Source organism: Canis aureus, chromosome 10, assembly GCF_053574225.1.
Source record: "Canis aureus isolate CA01 chromosome 10, VMU_Caureus_v.1.0, whole genome shotgun sequence".
Classification (NCBI taxonomy): domain Eukaryota; kingdom Metazoa; phylum Chordata; class Mammalia; order Carnivora; family Canidae; genus Canis; species Canis aureus.
This window is the reverse complement of record NC_135620.1, coordinates 66,983,634-67,002,491: the sequence shown is the minus strand read 5'-3', so window position 1 is coordinate 67,002,491 and position 18,858 is coordinate 66,983,634. Positions and strand designations below refer to the sequence as shown.

General features: G+C 45.0%; 1 protein-coding gene across 11 annotated transcripts in view; it reads right to left on the bottom strand.

Moving 5' to 3' along the window:
- Positions 1 to 18,858, bottom strand: part of PALM2AKAP2 (PALM2 and AKAP2 fusion) — a 468,534-nt gene that overhangs the window by 58,628 nt on the left and 391,048 nt on the right. The window contains exon 1 of one of the 11 annotated variants that reach the window (XM_077912869.1): positions 16,645 to 16,913. The exons of the other annotated variants lie outside the window; for them this stretch is intronic. Coding sequence (XP_077768995.1) covers positions 16,645 to 16,680 — 36 coding nt within the window. The 5' untranslated portion in view covers positions 16,681 to 16,913. Of the gene's footprint in view, positions 1 to 16,644; positions 16,914 to 18,858 lie in introns of those variants that run through there. 11 annotated transcript variants of the gene reach the window in all.

Sequence of the window (18,858 nt, the reverse complement as noted above, 5' to 3'; positions counted from 1 at the left end):
ATTTTCTGATAAGCACCAATGAGATCTCTATCCCCCTTCCCCAAAGGAAGATGAGGTCATCGGCCTAATAGGACCCCCAGCACTTCTCCCTAAGGGAAAGTGAGTTTGCCTGGAATAATCCTGTCTTCTCTTTTGCTAAAAACTTTCTTGCCCCATCTTCCTTCTTATAAAAGCCTTCCATTTTATATACCTCCTTGGAGTTCCCCTCTACTTGTTAGATGAGATGCCGCCAATTTCAGGAGTTGTTGAATAAAGCCAATGAGATCCTCAAATTTACTCAGTTGAACTTTGCTTTATAACAGTGGGAAAAAATATATATATATCATAAAAATTGTCTTTTTAAACCATTTTAAGAGTACTACGTCGTGGCATTAATTACATTCACAATGTAGTACAACCATTGCCACAAATTCTAAAATTGTTCATCAACCCAAAAAGAAACTCTACCCATTAAGGAACATGGGGCATAATTTCTGAAACATTCTATGAGGTTAATAAAGTACGAAATAGAATCTAGGTAGATGGATTACATTTTATAGCAAAACTAAGGAGAAAAAGACTAGAAGAAAATAAATTATTGATGTATTAGGCTACCCAATTTTGCTTTCTACATGTTTGGCAATATATATTTTAATAGTCCCCTTTCGGTTTCCTAAACATACTAGAAAACAAAAAGCATACTAAAAAAAAAGTAACAGTGAAATAGCTCAATTTATGAAATTTATATTTTCCTGAAAAGCTGTGTAAATCAGCACTAGAGTTTGTCAATATTCTAAGGTATTTGAAAGTCAAAATAAACAAAACTTATTTTGATTCGCAAATTTCAAGCACACATTCACCAAACTGCTTAATCTGGATTGTGCTTAAATTCACAATATGGTTAATATTATTATTATTATTATTATTTTTTTATGGTAGGCACACAGTGAGAGAGAGAGAGAGAGACAGAGACACAGGCAGAGGGAGAAGCAGGCTCCATGCACCGGGAGCCTGACATGGGATTCAATCCCGGGACTCCAGGATCGCACCCTGGGCCAAAGGCAGGCGCCAAACCGCTGCACCACCCAGGGATCCCTATGGTTAATATTATAAAAATAGATGGGTCTGCTTACTTTTGTAAAAAAAAAAAAAAGAAAAAAGAAAAAGAAAAAAAAAAATCCTAGCAATTTAATGGTATTAGGGCCAATTCTTGAAGGAATTAAAATGGTAAGTTATTTGGAAACTAAGGTCATCTTCACCCCAGGCTCAAGATACCGAAGATCCAATTGCTAGAGAGATTTTCAAAACAAACCAAATAACTAGAATACTTCTGCATCCTTCCTGACCCTCTGCCTAGGTAGAGATTAAGCCTTTCCATAGGAATATATCCCAGACAGATAACGTCAGTCAGTGGTTAACTCAGAGATAATCCCTTCCTTGAAAAGTGTGTTTTCAGCTTAACCTTCCAGTTGGGTTAATTGATGAGTTATCTTCCATTAGGAGAGCCTTCCACATCAAAGCATTGTTTTTGGAAGGAGCAAAGCAGACTGGAGGGAGGGAGGCTCTTTAACCCTTGAGGCTAACTGCTGGAATTGAATATTTCCTAAAGGAGCTAGCAGCTTTCAGCTTCATGAACAAGCCATTTGTTGGAGACCTGAATGGCAATCCAATTTCTGGACTGTTGATGGATGTCTATGCGCAAGCACGCTGTGTGCACACACACACACACACACACACACACACACACACAAAGCAACACAAGCTTGAGTCTACCAACCCTCTCTGGTCCACTCCTGGCTGCTGTTCTCTCACCCTCCTAGCCTCCTATTTTGCTGCGCACCTGGGAAAAGCACGGAGGTCCTCCTCGGTGCAGCTGGAATCATGGAGCTGCGTGCCCAGGGAAAGGAAAGCACTGGGGGCCCATGACCTGTCTTCTCAGTGACACTGCTCCAGCACACGCCCACCAAGGCCTTCTTCCCTCTCCACTTAAAGAAGGTTACTGCCTTACATGTGCCTCCAGCAGTAATGCTAAAAGGAGTCCTGAGGTGGTTAGAAGCACAGGCCTCCTCTTTTAGACCAGTTCCCCACTTCACACCCCAGAAGATACTCTAGGTTAAAAAAATTTTTTTTTAAGATTTATTTATTAATTTGAGAGAGAGAGTGAGACCACACGAGTGGAAGGGCCAGAAGGAAAGGGAGAGAATCTCAATCAGACTCTGTTAAGCAAGGAGCCCAAAGGTCAATCTCATGACCCTGAGATCACAACCTGAGCGGAAACCAAGAGTCAGATGCCTAACTGAACTGAACCACCCAGGTGCCCCCAGAGTTCAAATCTTCCTGCCAGGCAACTGTGAAACCAGCTCTCTAGACTTCTGGTCTCCTTGGTGGGCAACTCAGACTTCAATCAAAAATCTCATCACTGGGGGGTCGGAGTTGTGACCCTAAGATCCCATGTGGTTCCACTGAGGTCTCTACCTCAGAAAAAACTAACCGGATGAACCCCAGGTTTTCCTCCTCAAGAAAACCAAACCCTGTTTGTCAAAGATGTGTTCTCCTCTGCAAAGTTATATAGATGTAGCGACTTGATATTTTCCCAAGTTGCTAAGGCTATTGGTGACAAGTAATAATTGGCATAATTATATTGTGAAAAACAAAAGTTGGGCATTTGGCTCTAATAGAAAGAATCTGAAGAGGAACATAAGAGCATTACACGAGAGAGGGTATAATACACACCTAACAACCTGGACTGTTTTGCTCCTTCAAGTAGAGGCTGCTTACCAACTTACACAAAAAGCTTTGGAACAAAAACCACATAGACTATTGCACAAAATTAACTAAATGGGTGAGGTGGGCTTGCAAGTCTAAAGAATACTTGTAATAAAGTTAGCTCCTTGTGGATTTGCCTGCTGATCAATTTTATGCCCACCCACGTGGAAAAAAAAAGTGTGACCAACTCCGGTAAGGGGCAATGAAACCCAGCAGTCCTTAGGCACCTCATTAGCTCGATTATCAGCACCGATAAACAGCAGGAGATGATGAATAGGGTCAATTATCGGGGATTTGAAAACATATTAATTCATAGTCACTAGATGGACATTATTAAAAATTAGCTGCTAGTTATTCCTTTAATGACATATACTCAGTATGTGTGTTCCTGTGGATAAGTAACCAGAGTTCCTTAAACAACTATTACCTAGGGCGCCCAGCTGGCTCAGTTGGTAGAGCTTGCAACTCTTGATCTTGGAGTGGTGAGTTCAAGCCCCAAGTTGGGGACAGAGTTTAAGAAAAAAGAAAGAAAGGGAAAAAATGCTACCTAATGTCAATGATAAAACCTCTCCAAAACTGTAAGGAAAAAAATTGGCTTTCATCAAATGCACTGAAATTAATTGTTCCAAAGTATGATCTACAAAGCCACCAAATTTCAAGTAGCAATAATACAAACATTTAGATGCTATTATGGAAGCACTGCCAGAGACTATTGCTATTGCATAGGAACTACAGTGCAATCATTTACACTGCAAATTCCCTGTGTCCCCTCTTCTGGCATAATTAGCTCAAGGGCATTACTACAATCAATTGCAAAAACATGCATATTGAAGCTTTTGAAGATAAAACTCTTCAGAAGACTAACCATAAAACAGTATACAGAGTCCTGCCTCAATTGACAGTCGAAAAGGGGTTGTTCCAGCCTTGATCCTCTGCCATCTTTATTTCTCCTCCAATAAAATAGGGGTGCTGTGTAGAATGACACAGTTTATCATCTATGAGATAATATTACCAACCTGAGTAAGTTTATCAATCTGTTAACTAGTATCTTGATTTGGTGACTGAGTTCTAGAGAGAAAAGGCCAAGATAGTCTTAAGACACAAATAACACACCAGCTACCATTTTGCATTTCTGCAACGCATGGGAAGATGGAATCAACTCTGAAGATTTCAACACAGCCTTGCGAGATAGCTTGGAATTACCATCATTATGTTTCACAAATAAATACACAAAGAAGCATAATTCCAGGTTTGAAATATTCTAACCAGCTATAAAAATCTCAAGTCCAGGTCTTAAGCACATTACAAGTAAGCTGAAGAATCAGGTTTAGAAATGGGTTTCATTCCACATCTGTGAGCTTTGGCAGCTCCCTATCTTGATTCTGCCTTCTTGGAATTCCTAAGCCGGGTCCATTCTGCTCATCCCAAATATTTAGGGCTAAGGAGTTTCCAGGCCATTGGAGCTGATAAACCAAGGCCTTACATTACCTATAAAAAACCATCCCTTGGAACTTGATAAGATGAGGCCTCAGAAGTGTTGATGCTTATTTTCTCAGTCACTGGAACATAGCAGATTAATCGTTAACTGTTTTTACCCGGAGTGTTTACAAGGAATGCAGAGATTCAAGATTCAAGAACCGTACTTAGGGTCGCTTCAAGTATGGGACGATTTGTGCTTGGTAGGAATCTGAAGCATTACCAAATCTGGAATGGTTTCAACCTTCATCTCAATTTGTTTGGGGCTAAACATCTGAAACCCAAACAAAAGTCTGGACAGAATCCAGTGTGAGATTGACTATGAACTAAGATATGACACCTTATCCTTTAAAAAAAAAAAGGAAAAAAAAAAAAAAAAAAAAACCCAGATCTCCTGCAAATGTCCCAGGCTGCATTTAGATCACAGAGAGGAAGAATAGACCTGAGTGTCCAAATGACAAACAGTAATATGGGAGCTTCCTGGGGGAAACTCAACAGGGCCCCACTGTTCTGGGATGGAGACTCTTGAGTAGTTCCTACAGGGTGTTGTGACTGGCGTTCCTTTAGATGTTCAAGGGATCAAACATGGCCAGAGAGGAGAGGGGAGCAGAGGGATGCATATTCATGAGGCCAAAAGGAAGCTGAGCAAGAAAGACAGTGATAAAAATGTTCAAAATGTGTCTTTTGCCAATAAGGCAAATAATTTGTCTCTACGCGAAGGAGCTCTGGGAACAAGGGTCCAGGTCTGTCTAATTCCAGACATCTTGGTTCTAGGGTCTCTACTGATAGTGGATCAAACCTCAAAAATACAAATAAACCCGACAGGGCCACTATATAGGCCACACGGATTCCTAAGGGACATTTCCCCTTCAGATAAAAATTCAAGGAAGAGTAAAAAAAAAAAAAAAAAAACCAGAGAAAAAACTGCAAAGAGGATGCTCAACAGCAGCCATACTCAGATTTCTGATTTCTGAGCAGAATCACATGAGGTGAAAGATCAAGGCTTTATCAAAAGCTGAACCCACGGAATCCCCTCATTCTTCCTTCAAAAGAGCCCTCCATAGGCTAAATCATTAAAGAATGGTCTAAAAGTCTGGAAGCTCAAAGTGAGAAGCAACAAGTTCTCCTTTTCAACTTAACACCGTGGCTAAGAAATGTGGGCTGTTGACCTGCTTAGTATTTTCCTTGCTGCAACTTAGCTCGGGCTCTGCTGTCTCTGGGAGCAGAGCTGAATACCACGCACGGGGCTTGGCTTCCTTCCTGCATTCGTGCATTTGTTCACTCTCTCGTGCATTCATTCACTCGTGCATTCATTCACCCTTTCGAGTGAGTATCTGCTGTGCATCAGGCACAACGGGGAGAACCAGGCACAGAGCTGCCCTCTGGAAATTCACTGTCTCGGGAAAACAAGAGCCTTTCCAATCTCAAATACACGTAGAGTTGCATTTGTGAGAAGTGCATGGAAAGAAAGTACTCGGACAGCCTCTAACAGGGGAATGTGAGCCGGTTGGTCGGGGGAGGTCAGGGGAGGCTTCTGGGAGGAAGTAACAAATAAGTTGTAATCTGAAAGATAAGGTGTTTGCTAAGCCATGAAGGGGGGCGAAGGTGGGGGGAGAACAGAAGACTGTTCCAGGCTGTTGTGAAAGGCCGCCAATTAGGAGCTAGAGAAGCAAGGACAAAAATGGCAGGTGGCTTTGGTGGCTGCTAAAGCAAAATATGCCACCTTACATAGAATTATTTTGAGGTGGGACACCTGGGTGGCTCAGTGGTTGAGCACCTCCCTTTGGCCTGGGGTGTCATCCCGGAGTCCAGGGATCGAGTCTGGCATGGGGCTCCCTGCATAGAGCCTGCTTCTGCCTCTGCCTGTGTCTCTGCCTCTCTCTCTGTGTCTCTCATGAATGAATAAGTAAAATCTTAAAAAAAAAAAAAAAAAAAGAATTATTTTGAGGTAAATGCAATGGAGATGCAGCAGATATAAGCAAAGCTCTCGGTGGGGTGCCAGGCTGGCTCAGTCCCCAGGAGCTTACAACTCCAGATCTCTGGCTTGTGAGTCCAAGGCCCCCTGGCGGGTGTAGTGATAACTTAAAAATAAAACCTTAAAAAAGAAAAGCTCTCTGCTCTCCCTCTATTTGCCTAAAACCAGGGCATGAATGTGTAAAGGTGTCCCCCCTTCTTCTCTCTACACGGCAGGATAGAGGCTAATCACTGGAGATGACTCTAGACTCTCATCAGCCCAAACTTGGCACCAGAAGAACGTACCTGGCACACCTTGCTTCTCTATCATTCGTTTCCCCACGTTTGCCTTCCCACTGTTTAGTACCCTAGAAACTCCCAGTCCTTTTCCTTTGTCTTACTTCTCTACAAAATTAATCACTTTGCTAAGATGTGACACAAGTTCAAGTTCTAACCACCCTTTTGAGTTATTCATCACGGAGTATTCCCATGTGTATGCAGATGCACAGAGGACGCATGCATTAATAAACTCCTGTTTGTTTTCCTCTGTTACTCTCCTTGGTCAGTCTATTTTGATAGACCCTAGACAAGAAACCTAAGACGGATAAAGGAAAAAGCATTTTTTTCCTCTCCTCTACACTGGGATGGGGAGAAAGTCTGGAGAGGTGGATGGGAGCAGACCACGTAAGATTCAGGTCTTAACTCCTAACTCTGGGAAACGAACAAGGGGTAGTGGAAGGAGAGGAGGGCGGGGGGACGGGGTGACTGGGAGACGAGCACTGAGGGGGGCACTTGACGGGATGAGCACTGGGGGTTATGCTATATGTTAGCAAATCGCACTCCAATAAAAAAAAATTTATATATGATTCAGATCTTAATTTTGAGAGCATTTGAGACCAATGGGTCATTGAAAGGATTAAAGTGCGGAGGGCAGGGGCAGTGAAGGACATATCATTTTCTTAGCCAAGTCTTGGCTTTCTGTCCTGACCCTGGCCTGCCGCTCCGGCTACCCCTCAACAAAGCCAGCAGTCTGATCAGGGCATGAAATCCCGGCAGTGCCCCTGCTGCCCCCCAGGGCCTCCTAGAGCTGTGGTCCAAGCACCTCAGGATTCCAATTCCATAAACAGTGAATCTGAAGCCAGCCCTGAAATAATTTATTTACCTTTGCACATCTGATCTTTTTTTTCCTTATGTTAATCTTCCTAATCTTCCAGCCCTGGGGATAACACACAAACACACACACACACACACACACACACACACACACACACAAATATGTGATGCCAATAACAGTGGATGGAAAATTTATTCTCTCGCTTGATAAAGCCTATACTCTAATACAGAATAATAAACCCCTGTATTATTTCCAAACATGTTGTGTCTAACAGTTCAACCAATTCTGTCTAGAACACAGAGGTAAGGGACACCTGGGTGGCTCAGCGGTTTAGCGCTGCCTTCAGCCCAGGGCGTGATCCTGGAGACCCGGGATCAAGTCCCACGTCGGGCTCCCTGCATGGAGCCTGCTTCTCCCTCTGCCTGTGTCTCTGCCTATCTCTCTCTCTCTCTCTTCTCTCTCTGTGTGTCTCTCATGAATAAATAAATAAAATCTTAAAAAAAAAAAAAAAGAATACAGAGGTAAGCCTGATTCCTTTAGGCACTCCTCTGCTGAGGATATTCTTGCTTTTGGAGGGCACTTGGTTGGCACTTAGGACCCTTTGGGGGCTGATGTGAAGCAAAATGCACTGCAGGGGTAGGAAGGGTGTCGAATTCAGCACCCAGCCCAAACTGGTTTAGGATCCTGGTTCTGGGGATCCCTGGGTGGCTCAGCAGTTTAGTGCCTGCCTCTGGCCCAGGGCATGATCTTGGAGTCCCTGGATTGAGTCCTGCATCGGGCTCCCTGCATGGAGCCTGCTTCTCCCTCTGCCTGTGTCTCTGCCTCTCTCTCTCTCTCTTTCTGTGTCTCTCATGAATAAATAAATAAAATCTTTAAAAAAAAAAAAAAAAAAAAGGATCCTGGTTCTACCTACCAGTGTGGGACAAGCTGCTGGATCTCTCTGAGCCTCAGTGTCCTCATGTGAAAATGGGATGGGCAGAGGGCCCTCCGAGTAGCGCTGTGCCAAAGGAGACCGTGGATGAAACACGCCCCAGGGAGCCGGGCGCGCAGGGGCGGTCACGGCGGCAGGAGGGTAGCGGTAGTAGGAAGAATCTGGAAAAGCCCCCCCCACCCCCGCGTCCCTGGGGGCCAGCGATCTGCCAGGCTGCCCAGCAAGAGGCCAGGACATGCACAGCACTTCCAGAAGGACAGGGGACCGTGAATAGCAAGCAGCTGCCCGGGAGCTGCAGGCAGAGGAAGGCAGCGGTGCTCTCCGCACCCACGGGCCGTGTCTAGGCCTGAGCGGCCTCCGTGGGCCTCGCCCTGCTGCAGGCCTGAGTGGCACTGTCCCGACTTCCTACCCCGGCTGGCTCCGGCACACCCATGGAGCGGGTTAGCACCCAGGCAAATGTTCCCGATGCAGTGAGAGGAGTAAGGGACCTACCTCTGGACACACAGCCTTGGCCCTCAGAGCAATAGGGAAACAGAAGATGCGGGACCCTAAGTGCCCTGGCAAAGCTCCCAGGGCCAACCCTGCATCCCACGTGCCTTGTTGTTTTAAGATTTCCTTTCTAGCGAGGTTTGCTCCCTAACTGGACAGAGAAGCTCAAGGGGGGCCCAACATCCACTAGGAAGCTGCAGAGCCACAGCATGGGCCTCCGCTACCCGGGGGAGGTTTGTTAGCACCCAGAAGCTTCCACTGGGGGGAAAGTGTTCTTCAGGATCCCTATTCACATTTCTTCTAGTCTCGATTTCTGGGAAAAGTTTGGTGGGACATCATGTGGATGCCAGGAGGCGTCATGGCTTGGCTTCGGGGGACGGTCTCCAGGCGCCCACCTCCCTCCGATGGCTGGGCAGAGGCTGCCGGCCTCCCGGCAAGTCCTCAGACCAGTGTCTTCAAGGTCGTGGGCGAATCCACTTCTCCCCAGGCTGAGGAGGGCCTAGGCCAACCCTGCATGTTCTTGTCAAGGGCCCAGTCTGAGGGCATCGCAGGGATCCTTCTAGTCATTCAGGAGGATTTCTAGAAAACATTCCTTGACACAGACTCTAAAAACAGCTCTGCTTTTTTGCAAGAGTGCCCCTGTGGCCTGCAAGGGGCCAGGGGGCAACTTGGAGTGTCTAACAGAGCCAGATGCCTCTCTTAGCACAGGAGCTTCCCTTGTCCCATCTGGGACACAGTGGAGGAGTGAACAATTAAGCCAGACATTTCTAATGGCCTTTCTCAGGACCCCCCACACCCAGCCTATGGAGGGCTTTGGAGGGGATCACCTCATCACCCCAACCAAAAGCTGAACCTGTTTTTTTATTAAATGACTCCATAGGGTCTTATGATAAGCTGCCTCGGCTTCAGCTTCCTCATGTGACTGAGGGAATACCAAGTCCATGGACACACACTGGACAGTGATGGGCTTCCTCCCAGATGGGCAGGGGGCCGCTGCATCGCCTTCTCCACCACCGCCTCTCCGTTCTAGAAGAGCAGCCCTGTGCTCGCCACGTCTGTGGGCCCAGTGCCACCCAGAATGCCTTTTCAAACCTCAGCTTCGGTCGAGGTCAAACATCTAACCCTTGATAAAGTCAGATTTATAAACAGCCTAAGGTTGTTTGAGGAAGGGAACCTATTACCCGGTGCCTAGCACCTTTGTTGATAAAATGCTCAAGTGTGTTGTGTGCGTGTGAACTGAATGATTCTCTCCTTACCATCCCCCCTTTCCCCTCCCCAGTACCCTCTAGGTATCTGCTTTCAGAGCTAAATTAGATGCCCCACATGCTACAGTCCCAGAAAGAGAGAGAGAGAGAAGGGAGGGGAGCCACAAAAGGTATTTACAACTGGTTTTGTTCCTACTCTCAAGAAATGGAATTCAATTAAAAACCCTCTCCATCACAGAAGTGCAAAATTACTATGATTATTACCTGCCAAGTCGGAGCAGTTTCAGGGCAAATCGGATTTACACGGGGAGCTGTAAGTTACAGTTCCTATTGTACCATTTTTCAGGTTTCAGATTTTGTTTTCTCGGGACTCCTGAACGGATTCATGCAAAAGCAAATGAGATTTCATAATAGCCTCCGCCACACTTCCATCCCGCCGGGGGCAAACCTATTCATTAAATGGCAGTGAGGTAATGCTGCCCATCTGCTAGGAAAAGGCAGGGATGTCTGGGCCACTGAAGCAAGAAGCGCTTCACGTTCATCTTGGGGAAATGGATGAGCTGAGAGCTTGTACTTCCTCGTGTTTCCTTTCATGAGAGAGTTGCTCAGGACACTCAGAGAAACATCTCATTCATAGATGCCTGGAAACATGAGCCATTTTTTACACTAGTGACCATAATTTCACTAGTTCAGGGGAAGTCATTTTCCCATATCCTGAATACCAGATGTCTGGAGAAGGAAGAAACCCCAGAACAAAGCATATGGCAGAGAAAAAGCAGGAGGCTGAGGGGATCCCAAGGCTATAGGCTCCGGACCTAATGATGTCCATGACCATATAGATGGATCCAGCAGGGAGAAACTATGCCATTTTATTTTTAAAACACTTCTCTCTTCTGATGCATTCTAGCTTCTTTAGACTTAGCTAGGACATCTCAACAATCAGTAAGATCCTTCTTCACCATAAGGACAAAATTTGTATTATTAGTTTTGGGTCGTGGTGGTTAAGTAGGGGTGATTTTTAAATACTATCCCTGTCTTGCAATAGGAAGGTAATCCTTTCTTCTCTTTCTTCCTTCCTTCCTTCCTCTCCTTTCTTCTTTTTTCTTTTTTTTTTCCTTCCTTTTAGAAAGCTCTAGTTCTTGGGGGCACCTGGGGGGAGGTCAGTGGTTCAGCATCAGCCTTTGGCTCAGGTCGTGATCCCAGGGTCCCTGCAGGGAGCCTGCTTCTCCCTCTGCCTATATCTCTTGCCACTCTCTGTGTGTCCCTCATGAATAAATAAAATCTTTAAAAAAGAAAAAAAAAAAAAAAAAGAAAGAAAGAAAGCTCTAAATACCTAAGTGTCAAAGTTGGGGAACTGAAAGCAATAACTCAACTGAAAAACCTAACTATACAAATATCCATTCTGTATCTTGAACTGGGATGGGGAGATGTTGTCATATTTTCCATAGTGTATTCATATATAAGTTTTTACAATATATTTGTCTGAGGTCTGGAAAACTCGGAGGTATGTGGCAGGTAGGGAGAACTGCTGGAAACAGCTGGTAAAGGTAGAAAGGTAAGGTGCTTAGGTCATACCACTATTCTTCCTTAAGGTCTGGTTAGGAAGCTGACCTCAGCTTCCAATCTGAATCGTAGACTTCATTTTATTCTGACATTTTGCAAAGAGCCTGGCTTGTGTCCCAGAGGACTTGAGCTCTAGACACTCGCTCACCTTGAGCAAGTCACTTACCTGTCAGTTTTAAAAAGACAGTGTCCAGCACACAATAGATAGTCAATTAATTTTCTTTCTTTCTTTCTTTCTTTCTTTCTTTCTTTCTTTCTTTCTTTCTTTTTATTTGAGAAAGAGAGAGCATGTGCTCACAGTAGGGGGCTGGGCAGAGGCAGAGGGAGAGAGAGAATCTCAAAGCAGACTCTCTGCTGAGCATGGAGCCAGACTCAAAGCTCCATCCCAGGACCCTGAGATCATGACCTGACCCGAAATCAAGAACCAGACACTTAACCAACTGAGCCACCCAGGCACCCCATTCATTTTCGTTTTAAAACAGCTACATTGACATATAATTCACGTACCAGAAAATGCACTATTTTAAAGTGTATAATTCAGTGGTTTTTAGAATATTCATAAACTTATTGCAACCATAGGCACTACTCATTTTTTTGAAGAATGAATGAATTGGTATTTTAAAGGTAACCTGGCTTTAAAAGCCAGGCTGTATTCTGAATACTTTTTTTGTGAATTAACTCACATAATCCCCCTTATAAATGTATGAAATGAGTATGATTATTATCCCCATTTTACAGAAAAATCCATTGAGGTTTGGATCCCGGCCATCCAGATACAGAGCCAGCATTCTCAATCAGCTTGAAAATTCTGTGATTCTATTGAGTCTGACATAGTGAAGTTCCTTATTTATTACGTCATTAATGCTATGAATAAACACTAAAGTATCGGTAGACCTCCTTTTCATGTTGATGACAAATTTGCTGTCTTGGACCAAAATGTCTCTTTCCCAGGAAGTAGTAGGAAGACTGCTAGCTGTACATCCCTTGATGCAGGGATGCATCTGACTCATTTTTGGGTCCCCAGCACCTGACACAGAGTGGAATGAATGACTGGCTAGTCAGCCAGGAAAGAACATTGCCTGCTATGCATTATACATGAACCACCCGAAAGTCTCCATTTAGGCTAGCCAAAAGGAAGAGCCAGGTGCCTGTGGGGCAGTCAATAATGAGATCCCATCAGCCATCTCCAACAAGCGCCAGAGGCCCTTGGACCTGAAACTGGCACTAATGCTGCAGTTTTGTTTTGAAAGCAGTTAAGAATGAATTGATCCCAATAAGCCAAGAAGAAACACATCACCCTCCATACACAGGAGAAGCATGAAACCTCCCAGCCTGCTCCACTCTTACTGGAAATCAGATTCGAACATGTGCCTTCAGCTGTCACAGGCTCACTGATTTGGGGGTTTGTACAGTAGTGTTGTACAGGTAAGTTGATGGCAGTGGGGGGGTGGGGGTTGGGAGGTGTGGAAGGTGAGGGGAATATTTAGAGATGTGCAGGTTCAATCCCACCTCCAGCCCCAGCCCCAGCAGAGGACAAGTGGCCTTCCCGGGAGCTCAAGACTTAACAGCCACCACTTATTTATTACTATGGTCAAAGTTGTGATTCAACCCGGAGCAAAAAAGCAAAGCAGGGAGGGGGGTCCTCGAAGAATTATAGTATTTTCATGCTAAAAAAAAAGGTTTCTTCTCCCTCTCCCACTTGCTTTGTGCAGTTCCCCAAGAACAAAAAGGCTATTTTCATGCTTGACAGCAGGCCATATGCGATCTGTTTTCATAGCTCAGGGTCCACATGAAATCCCAGGGTAAAAAAGAAACTCACAGGGGAAGCCTGGAGTGGCTGAAGGGAGGATTGGCTCCTTTCTGTTTCTAAGGCATGCCACCAACCCAAACACAAGCTGTTCAAGTTAAAAGCAGGTCTCCTCTCCTGCACTCTCCCCCGTGGAACTCACAGCTAGCAGGATTGTGCAAAGCAGTGTCCTCTTGGTCTGCAGCGTTTAATAACCAAATAGGTATCCCCCCTGCTGTATGCAGGAGGATCCATTCAGACACTTACATGGTTTTCAAAGTTCTCCGTGAGAAGAGGATTTTCTGAGAATTCCTGGCAGCCCTTTGACCCAGGGAAGAGGGAGCCACTCACTGCCTTTCCTGATGCTTGGCAAAAGAAGAAAAATTTCCAGCAGTTGGACTAATCAAGAGCCATTATTTCTGATCTCAGGATTGTTACTTTCTGATTTTTCTTTTCTTTTTCATCAAATTTCACCAATCCAGATCCCCACGTATATTATGATAGGGGAAAGCATAATACTTTGCACGTTAAAATGGTAACATTTTATGCTGTGTCTATCTTGTCACAATTACAAAAACAAAAACAAAACCAGACAGTAAGCTTTTCAGAGGTTGAGATCCTGTCTTAGCCACCTTCTTGTCCCCAGGAACCAGCTCAGACAGGTGACTTCACAATGTCTGCCAAACTGACTCCTTATGCAGTGGAATGGTATGAAGTTAATCAGTTTGCAATGCACTCCCCCCACCAGGCCTATCTGATGCCCCAGGATCCAAACCATATTAGAGTTTTCCTCCCTGGCTTTTTCCTCATAGATAGGCACAGAATACTTTTTCCTTATGTCCTGTCACCCTAACTTAGCACAGTCCCCTAGCCACTCAATTTCCAGTATTCTTTTCCAAAATGATTACGTCTCACATCCAGTAAAAGGTTAGTATCTTGCAAGTCCCCACTCAAAAAAAAAAAAAGTCAATCAATCAATCAATCCTGAACATTTTTACTAGTTTGGAAGGTCAGCCTACAGTAGATGTTTATAAAGACAATTTTCAAAAAATTCAACTGCCTACATTGCCTGAATTTCTCTATAGAGAACATGTGCTGTCTTGGTCTATCTGATGTACCTGTCCCTCAACTTCCCTGATAGACCTATCCCTTCTGCCACTATACCCTTGTGCCTTATGGGTTAGGGACGCTGATGCCTGTGGCAGTTCCAGGGTTGAGCATGTGACCCATGCCTGGCCAATCAGAACACTACACTTCATCCCCTCCCCTTCCTTCTGGGCCACAGGGGGCAAGAAGACCAAGCAGAGCCAATGAGATTCCCTTCCAAGGCTTTAGTTGGAAATGTAAGGAATTGAGAAAATGGGATAAAAGCTTAGAGCTGTTGTTAATTAGTCATATTGATACCAAAGGAAAAGAGCCAACCAGGAATGGAGCCCACAGAGGAAAACACAGCTGAGTGGGCGGAAAAGGGACATTGGTGTTGTCGTCTGAACCCCTGGATTCTGCTGTGCCTGAAGCCTTCTCCTCCTGTACCTTTCAGTGATTTGAGCCACTAAATTCCCCTTCATAAGCTAGCTTGACCTCTGCAGTCCTTGTGTCTAGCAGGATTTCAATTTTCTTAAAACCCCAGAACTCAATTTATATAAAAATATACACCTGATGGGAGATCCCTGGGTGGCTCAGCGGTTTGGCACCTGCCTTTGGCCCAGGGCACGATCCTGGAGTCCCGGGATCGAGTCCCGCATCGGGCTCCAGGCATGGAGCCTGCTTTTCCCTCAACCTGTGTCTCTGCCTCTCTCTCTTTCTCTCTCTATCATAAATAAATAAATAAATCTTTAAAAATATATATATATACACCTGAACTCTCCCCCAAATTAATGTTTTTTATTTTTAGTATATTACTTGTACTAATTACAGTACTTATTACAAATTTCTTCAGTTATTTTTAATATATGCAATATATTTTAATATATATTATGCCATTCTAACCCACTAGTATAATATGAAGAAACAACTAATCAGATGGTACAACTTTGCCATTTATGACTCTTTGAGAAAAGAATCAGCAAATCAGATTGCTTGCTTCTAACATCTCACTCAACCTTATGGGTGGAAGGTGTCAGAAGCTGTTATTTGTTACAAAATGGTTTGGCTTCACCTTCAAAAGGAAGAGTAAACTAGATACCCGAACATGCCAACAGAAATTCAAAACAAAATAGGTTTGTGGAATAAATGAATTGCTCTGTATCTTGACTGGAATCTGCAACTGCATGCATTGGTCCAAAGCCCTATGGGGTACGGCACAGCAAAAAGGGTGCTCCTGTGTGCCTATAAAACGTGAATAGATCTTCATGAATCTCTTAAATCTTAAAAATACATGTCTCAATCACCCAAAGCCGTCTGGGATCAGGAAAGCAGCAAAGATCCCACACGTGAGTTGATACATCAGCACACGCAAATTTGAAAGAGTTCTGAAAATGAAGTCATCTCTCTCGAGTAACGATGTTTTTTAAGAGCCTTATTGACCTTGGGCTGATCATCATGACCTTGAAGAAGTTCAAGTGTGCAGCTCCATGCTTCCTTTCTCTACTTCGCTATCTCTGTATGGATATAGGCAGGACGGCATACACATCCCTATACTCTTCAACTTGGCCTAGGGAAACACAGAAATACAAAAACTGCCCCCAAACCCCTGGGGTCCAGAAAACTGGGCCAGAGTGGGTCTGAAAGGGAGTTCACATAATAGTCTCACACGCTAAGAAAGATTCTTTAGCTTTCCCCCCAGGCCTACCAACCTTGCCAACATCTTCAAGGTCAGTGGCAAACAACTTGACCAGATGTCAAAGCATAGCATGTATACCTTTCGTGTATTCCGCAGCTTGCGAGCTGTATGCCTGGTTTCCTAGCAATGCATCCAACATCATTACCAACTGGTTTAGAAATGATTGTAGCATTAAATCATCAGGTAAAAATCCCAGAGAGCATTTCTACTTAAGCTTTGCCTCCCTGAGAAGAAAAATGCTCTATACATTGAAGGCTCTGAGATATTACAATAATTACTAGGGAAAGAGAAATAATTTACAACAAAATTGGAGCCTGAAGAATAGCACCGTTACGGCCTTAGCCTTCTTTAGCTTTCCTAAAGAAAACCTGGCCACAGAAGCACAGCGTCCGCTACTTAGAACTTCCAGCGCCTGAAACATCAGGGATGTTGTGCTTTTTTTCTTTCTGGGTGACTCCAGCACCTTGAGTTCAACAGGGTAGCTTCCCCGAAGATTAATGGGAAATGTGCCTTCCTGAGTTGGAGGCCCCAAAGGTGCCAGCTCCCTGGGCAGCACGCAGCAGACCCCACAGTAACACTCGCTGACCCGGGGAGACCTACCGTGAAGAGCGAGAAGAGCATCCAGGCGGCAATCATGACCTAGCTGGCCCTCACTTACAACCTGATCTCGACAGCCAGCTGTTCCTAAAGCTGCAGCCGGGTTTCCCTTTCCTCGGGCCGAAAACGCCGACGCCAGGTCACAGCATTTCAGGTGAAGTGGGGACCGGGCTGGCAACCTGCACGCACGTCCCTGGCGGCCGCTACCCCGGGAAGCGCACAGGCTGCAACGTGAACCGGCCCCACTTCTCCGACGCAAAGGTGCACCCTGGAGCCGCCTAGAGCCTTCAAGGGCAAATGAAACAGGAGGCGAGTGTATTTATTTTTACACGGCTACTAATGATCAGATTACATGTGATCAGATCAATTATGATTCAACAAATGCTAGCTGGTCGGTGGAACCCGATGGTAATGGGCTAATCAACCCCGAGGAGGCCCTGTGGAGTTCTTGTATTTATTTATTTATTTTTTTAAGTCACGATGACTTATTTTATAATGCTAACACCAGAAAGTGACCTTGAAGACTTTTTTTTTCCCCTCCTGTGAACCTGCTGGCTCTCCACAATAAGGAGAGTCACTGGACACTGTGTTTACAGTAAAGGCAAGTAACTCGATGGGTTTAAACAAAGGTGCCCTTACAAAGAGAGGAAGAAAACCTGTTTAGCAAAGAGGCGGGCGCGAAAGGGGACAAGCGTCTCGGGAAAGGGGATCCGAAATGAAGTCAAGGCACAGATGCTCCAGTTTATAAAACAGGAATACGATTCTAGCCTCTTAAGACACAAAAGTCAAAATCCTACTTTTACGAGGAACCACCCACGTTATGAAGGAATTTAAAAGACATTGTCCTGTTTTTTAAGAGCTGGGAAATTGTGCTCTTGGCTGGCTCCCTGCTTCTAAGGCTGAGGGGCAGCGAGTGACCTCTGCCCTTGGCCACTGGAGTCAACCAGAATTTCTCTCCGAGGCAGGACCTGCTATATCCATGCTGTATTCCTCATTAGAGGTCTTTTTCTCCATGGGCTGTTTTTTGTTTCACATACTTAATATTATCTCCAGACATCATTTTCATGGTCCTTTTAAAAGTTCTATCAGACTCAACCATTCTTGACTTCATGCCTGGTTTCAAGAAGTGAAAGGGAAAGAAGCAGTTCTTTGAAAAAAACATCCATGTGCCCCTCTGTAAGTAATCCAGTCTCCCCTTCTCCCCTACTGCTTACATCAGCCTCACCAGTGCCTTCCCTCCCTCTGCTCACCAAGCTCTACCATGACTGCCTTCTGGCCCCTCCAACACCAGTGCCATCCTGCCCCAGGGCCTTTGCACTTGCTGGTCCCTCTCTACCAAATGTTCTTTCTCTAGTTCAGCTCTTTCCCACAGAACACTCCTCCGATGATGAAAATGCTCTCTCTTGGTAGCCACCAGCCATCGGTTGGCTATTGAGTACTTGAAATGTAACTACTGTGACCGAGGCACTAATTTTTAAATTTTGTTTAATTAATTTAAATAGCTACAGGTGGCCAGTGGCCACCACATTAGACGGTGTAGCCATTACCCTTTATTTGAGCAGCTTCTTTTCATCACTCAGCACAAATGCTACCTTCACGGAGAAGCCGACCCCTGGTCAGCACGTCTACGTAGCCTCCCCTTCTCAGTACCTGTAATGATTCTGCTTGTGTTTGCTTTGGCTGGTTTGCTTCTCTGCTCTAGAACTGGAAGGTCTTCAAGGATAGAAAACTCATCTCATCTTATTCACTGCTGCCTCCCAAGTACCCAGAACAGTGCCTGGCACAGAACAAACACTCTGTCAATATTTGTTGAGTCAATGAATGAATCCGTTCACCTGGCCGAGGTGCTTCCTTGATGGAATGGAAAAAGAGGGAAATCCCTGCTTGGCAAGTGAATTGTGAACTTGCTTTCATCAGAATGTTGACCCATGGAACCATGTCCCACAGATCGTCCCTAGCACCTAGTTCTGCATTAAAGTGGTAAGGGGGTGAAGGAGCCTCCAAACCAGGATCACAAGGTTGAAGATATGGAGGCCATGGCCTTGGGATCCTCCAGGAATTGACATGAAATTCCTCTCACAGAGGGGAAGAGTCATCTCTGACCAAGTGGCTGCAACCCTGACGACCCACAAGATTAGTGTCAGCCCTAGTGAGAGAGAACTGTGTCAGAGACCGGGCACTGACCAAGACAGACTCCTGACCTCTTGGGTATTCACT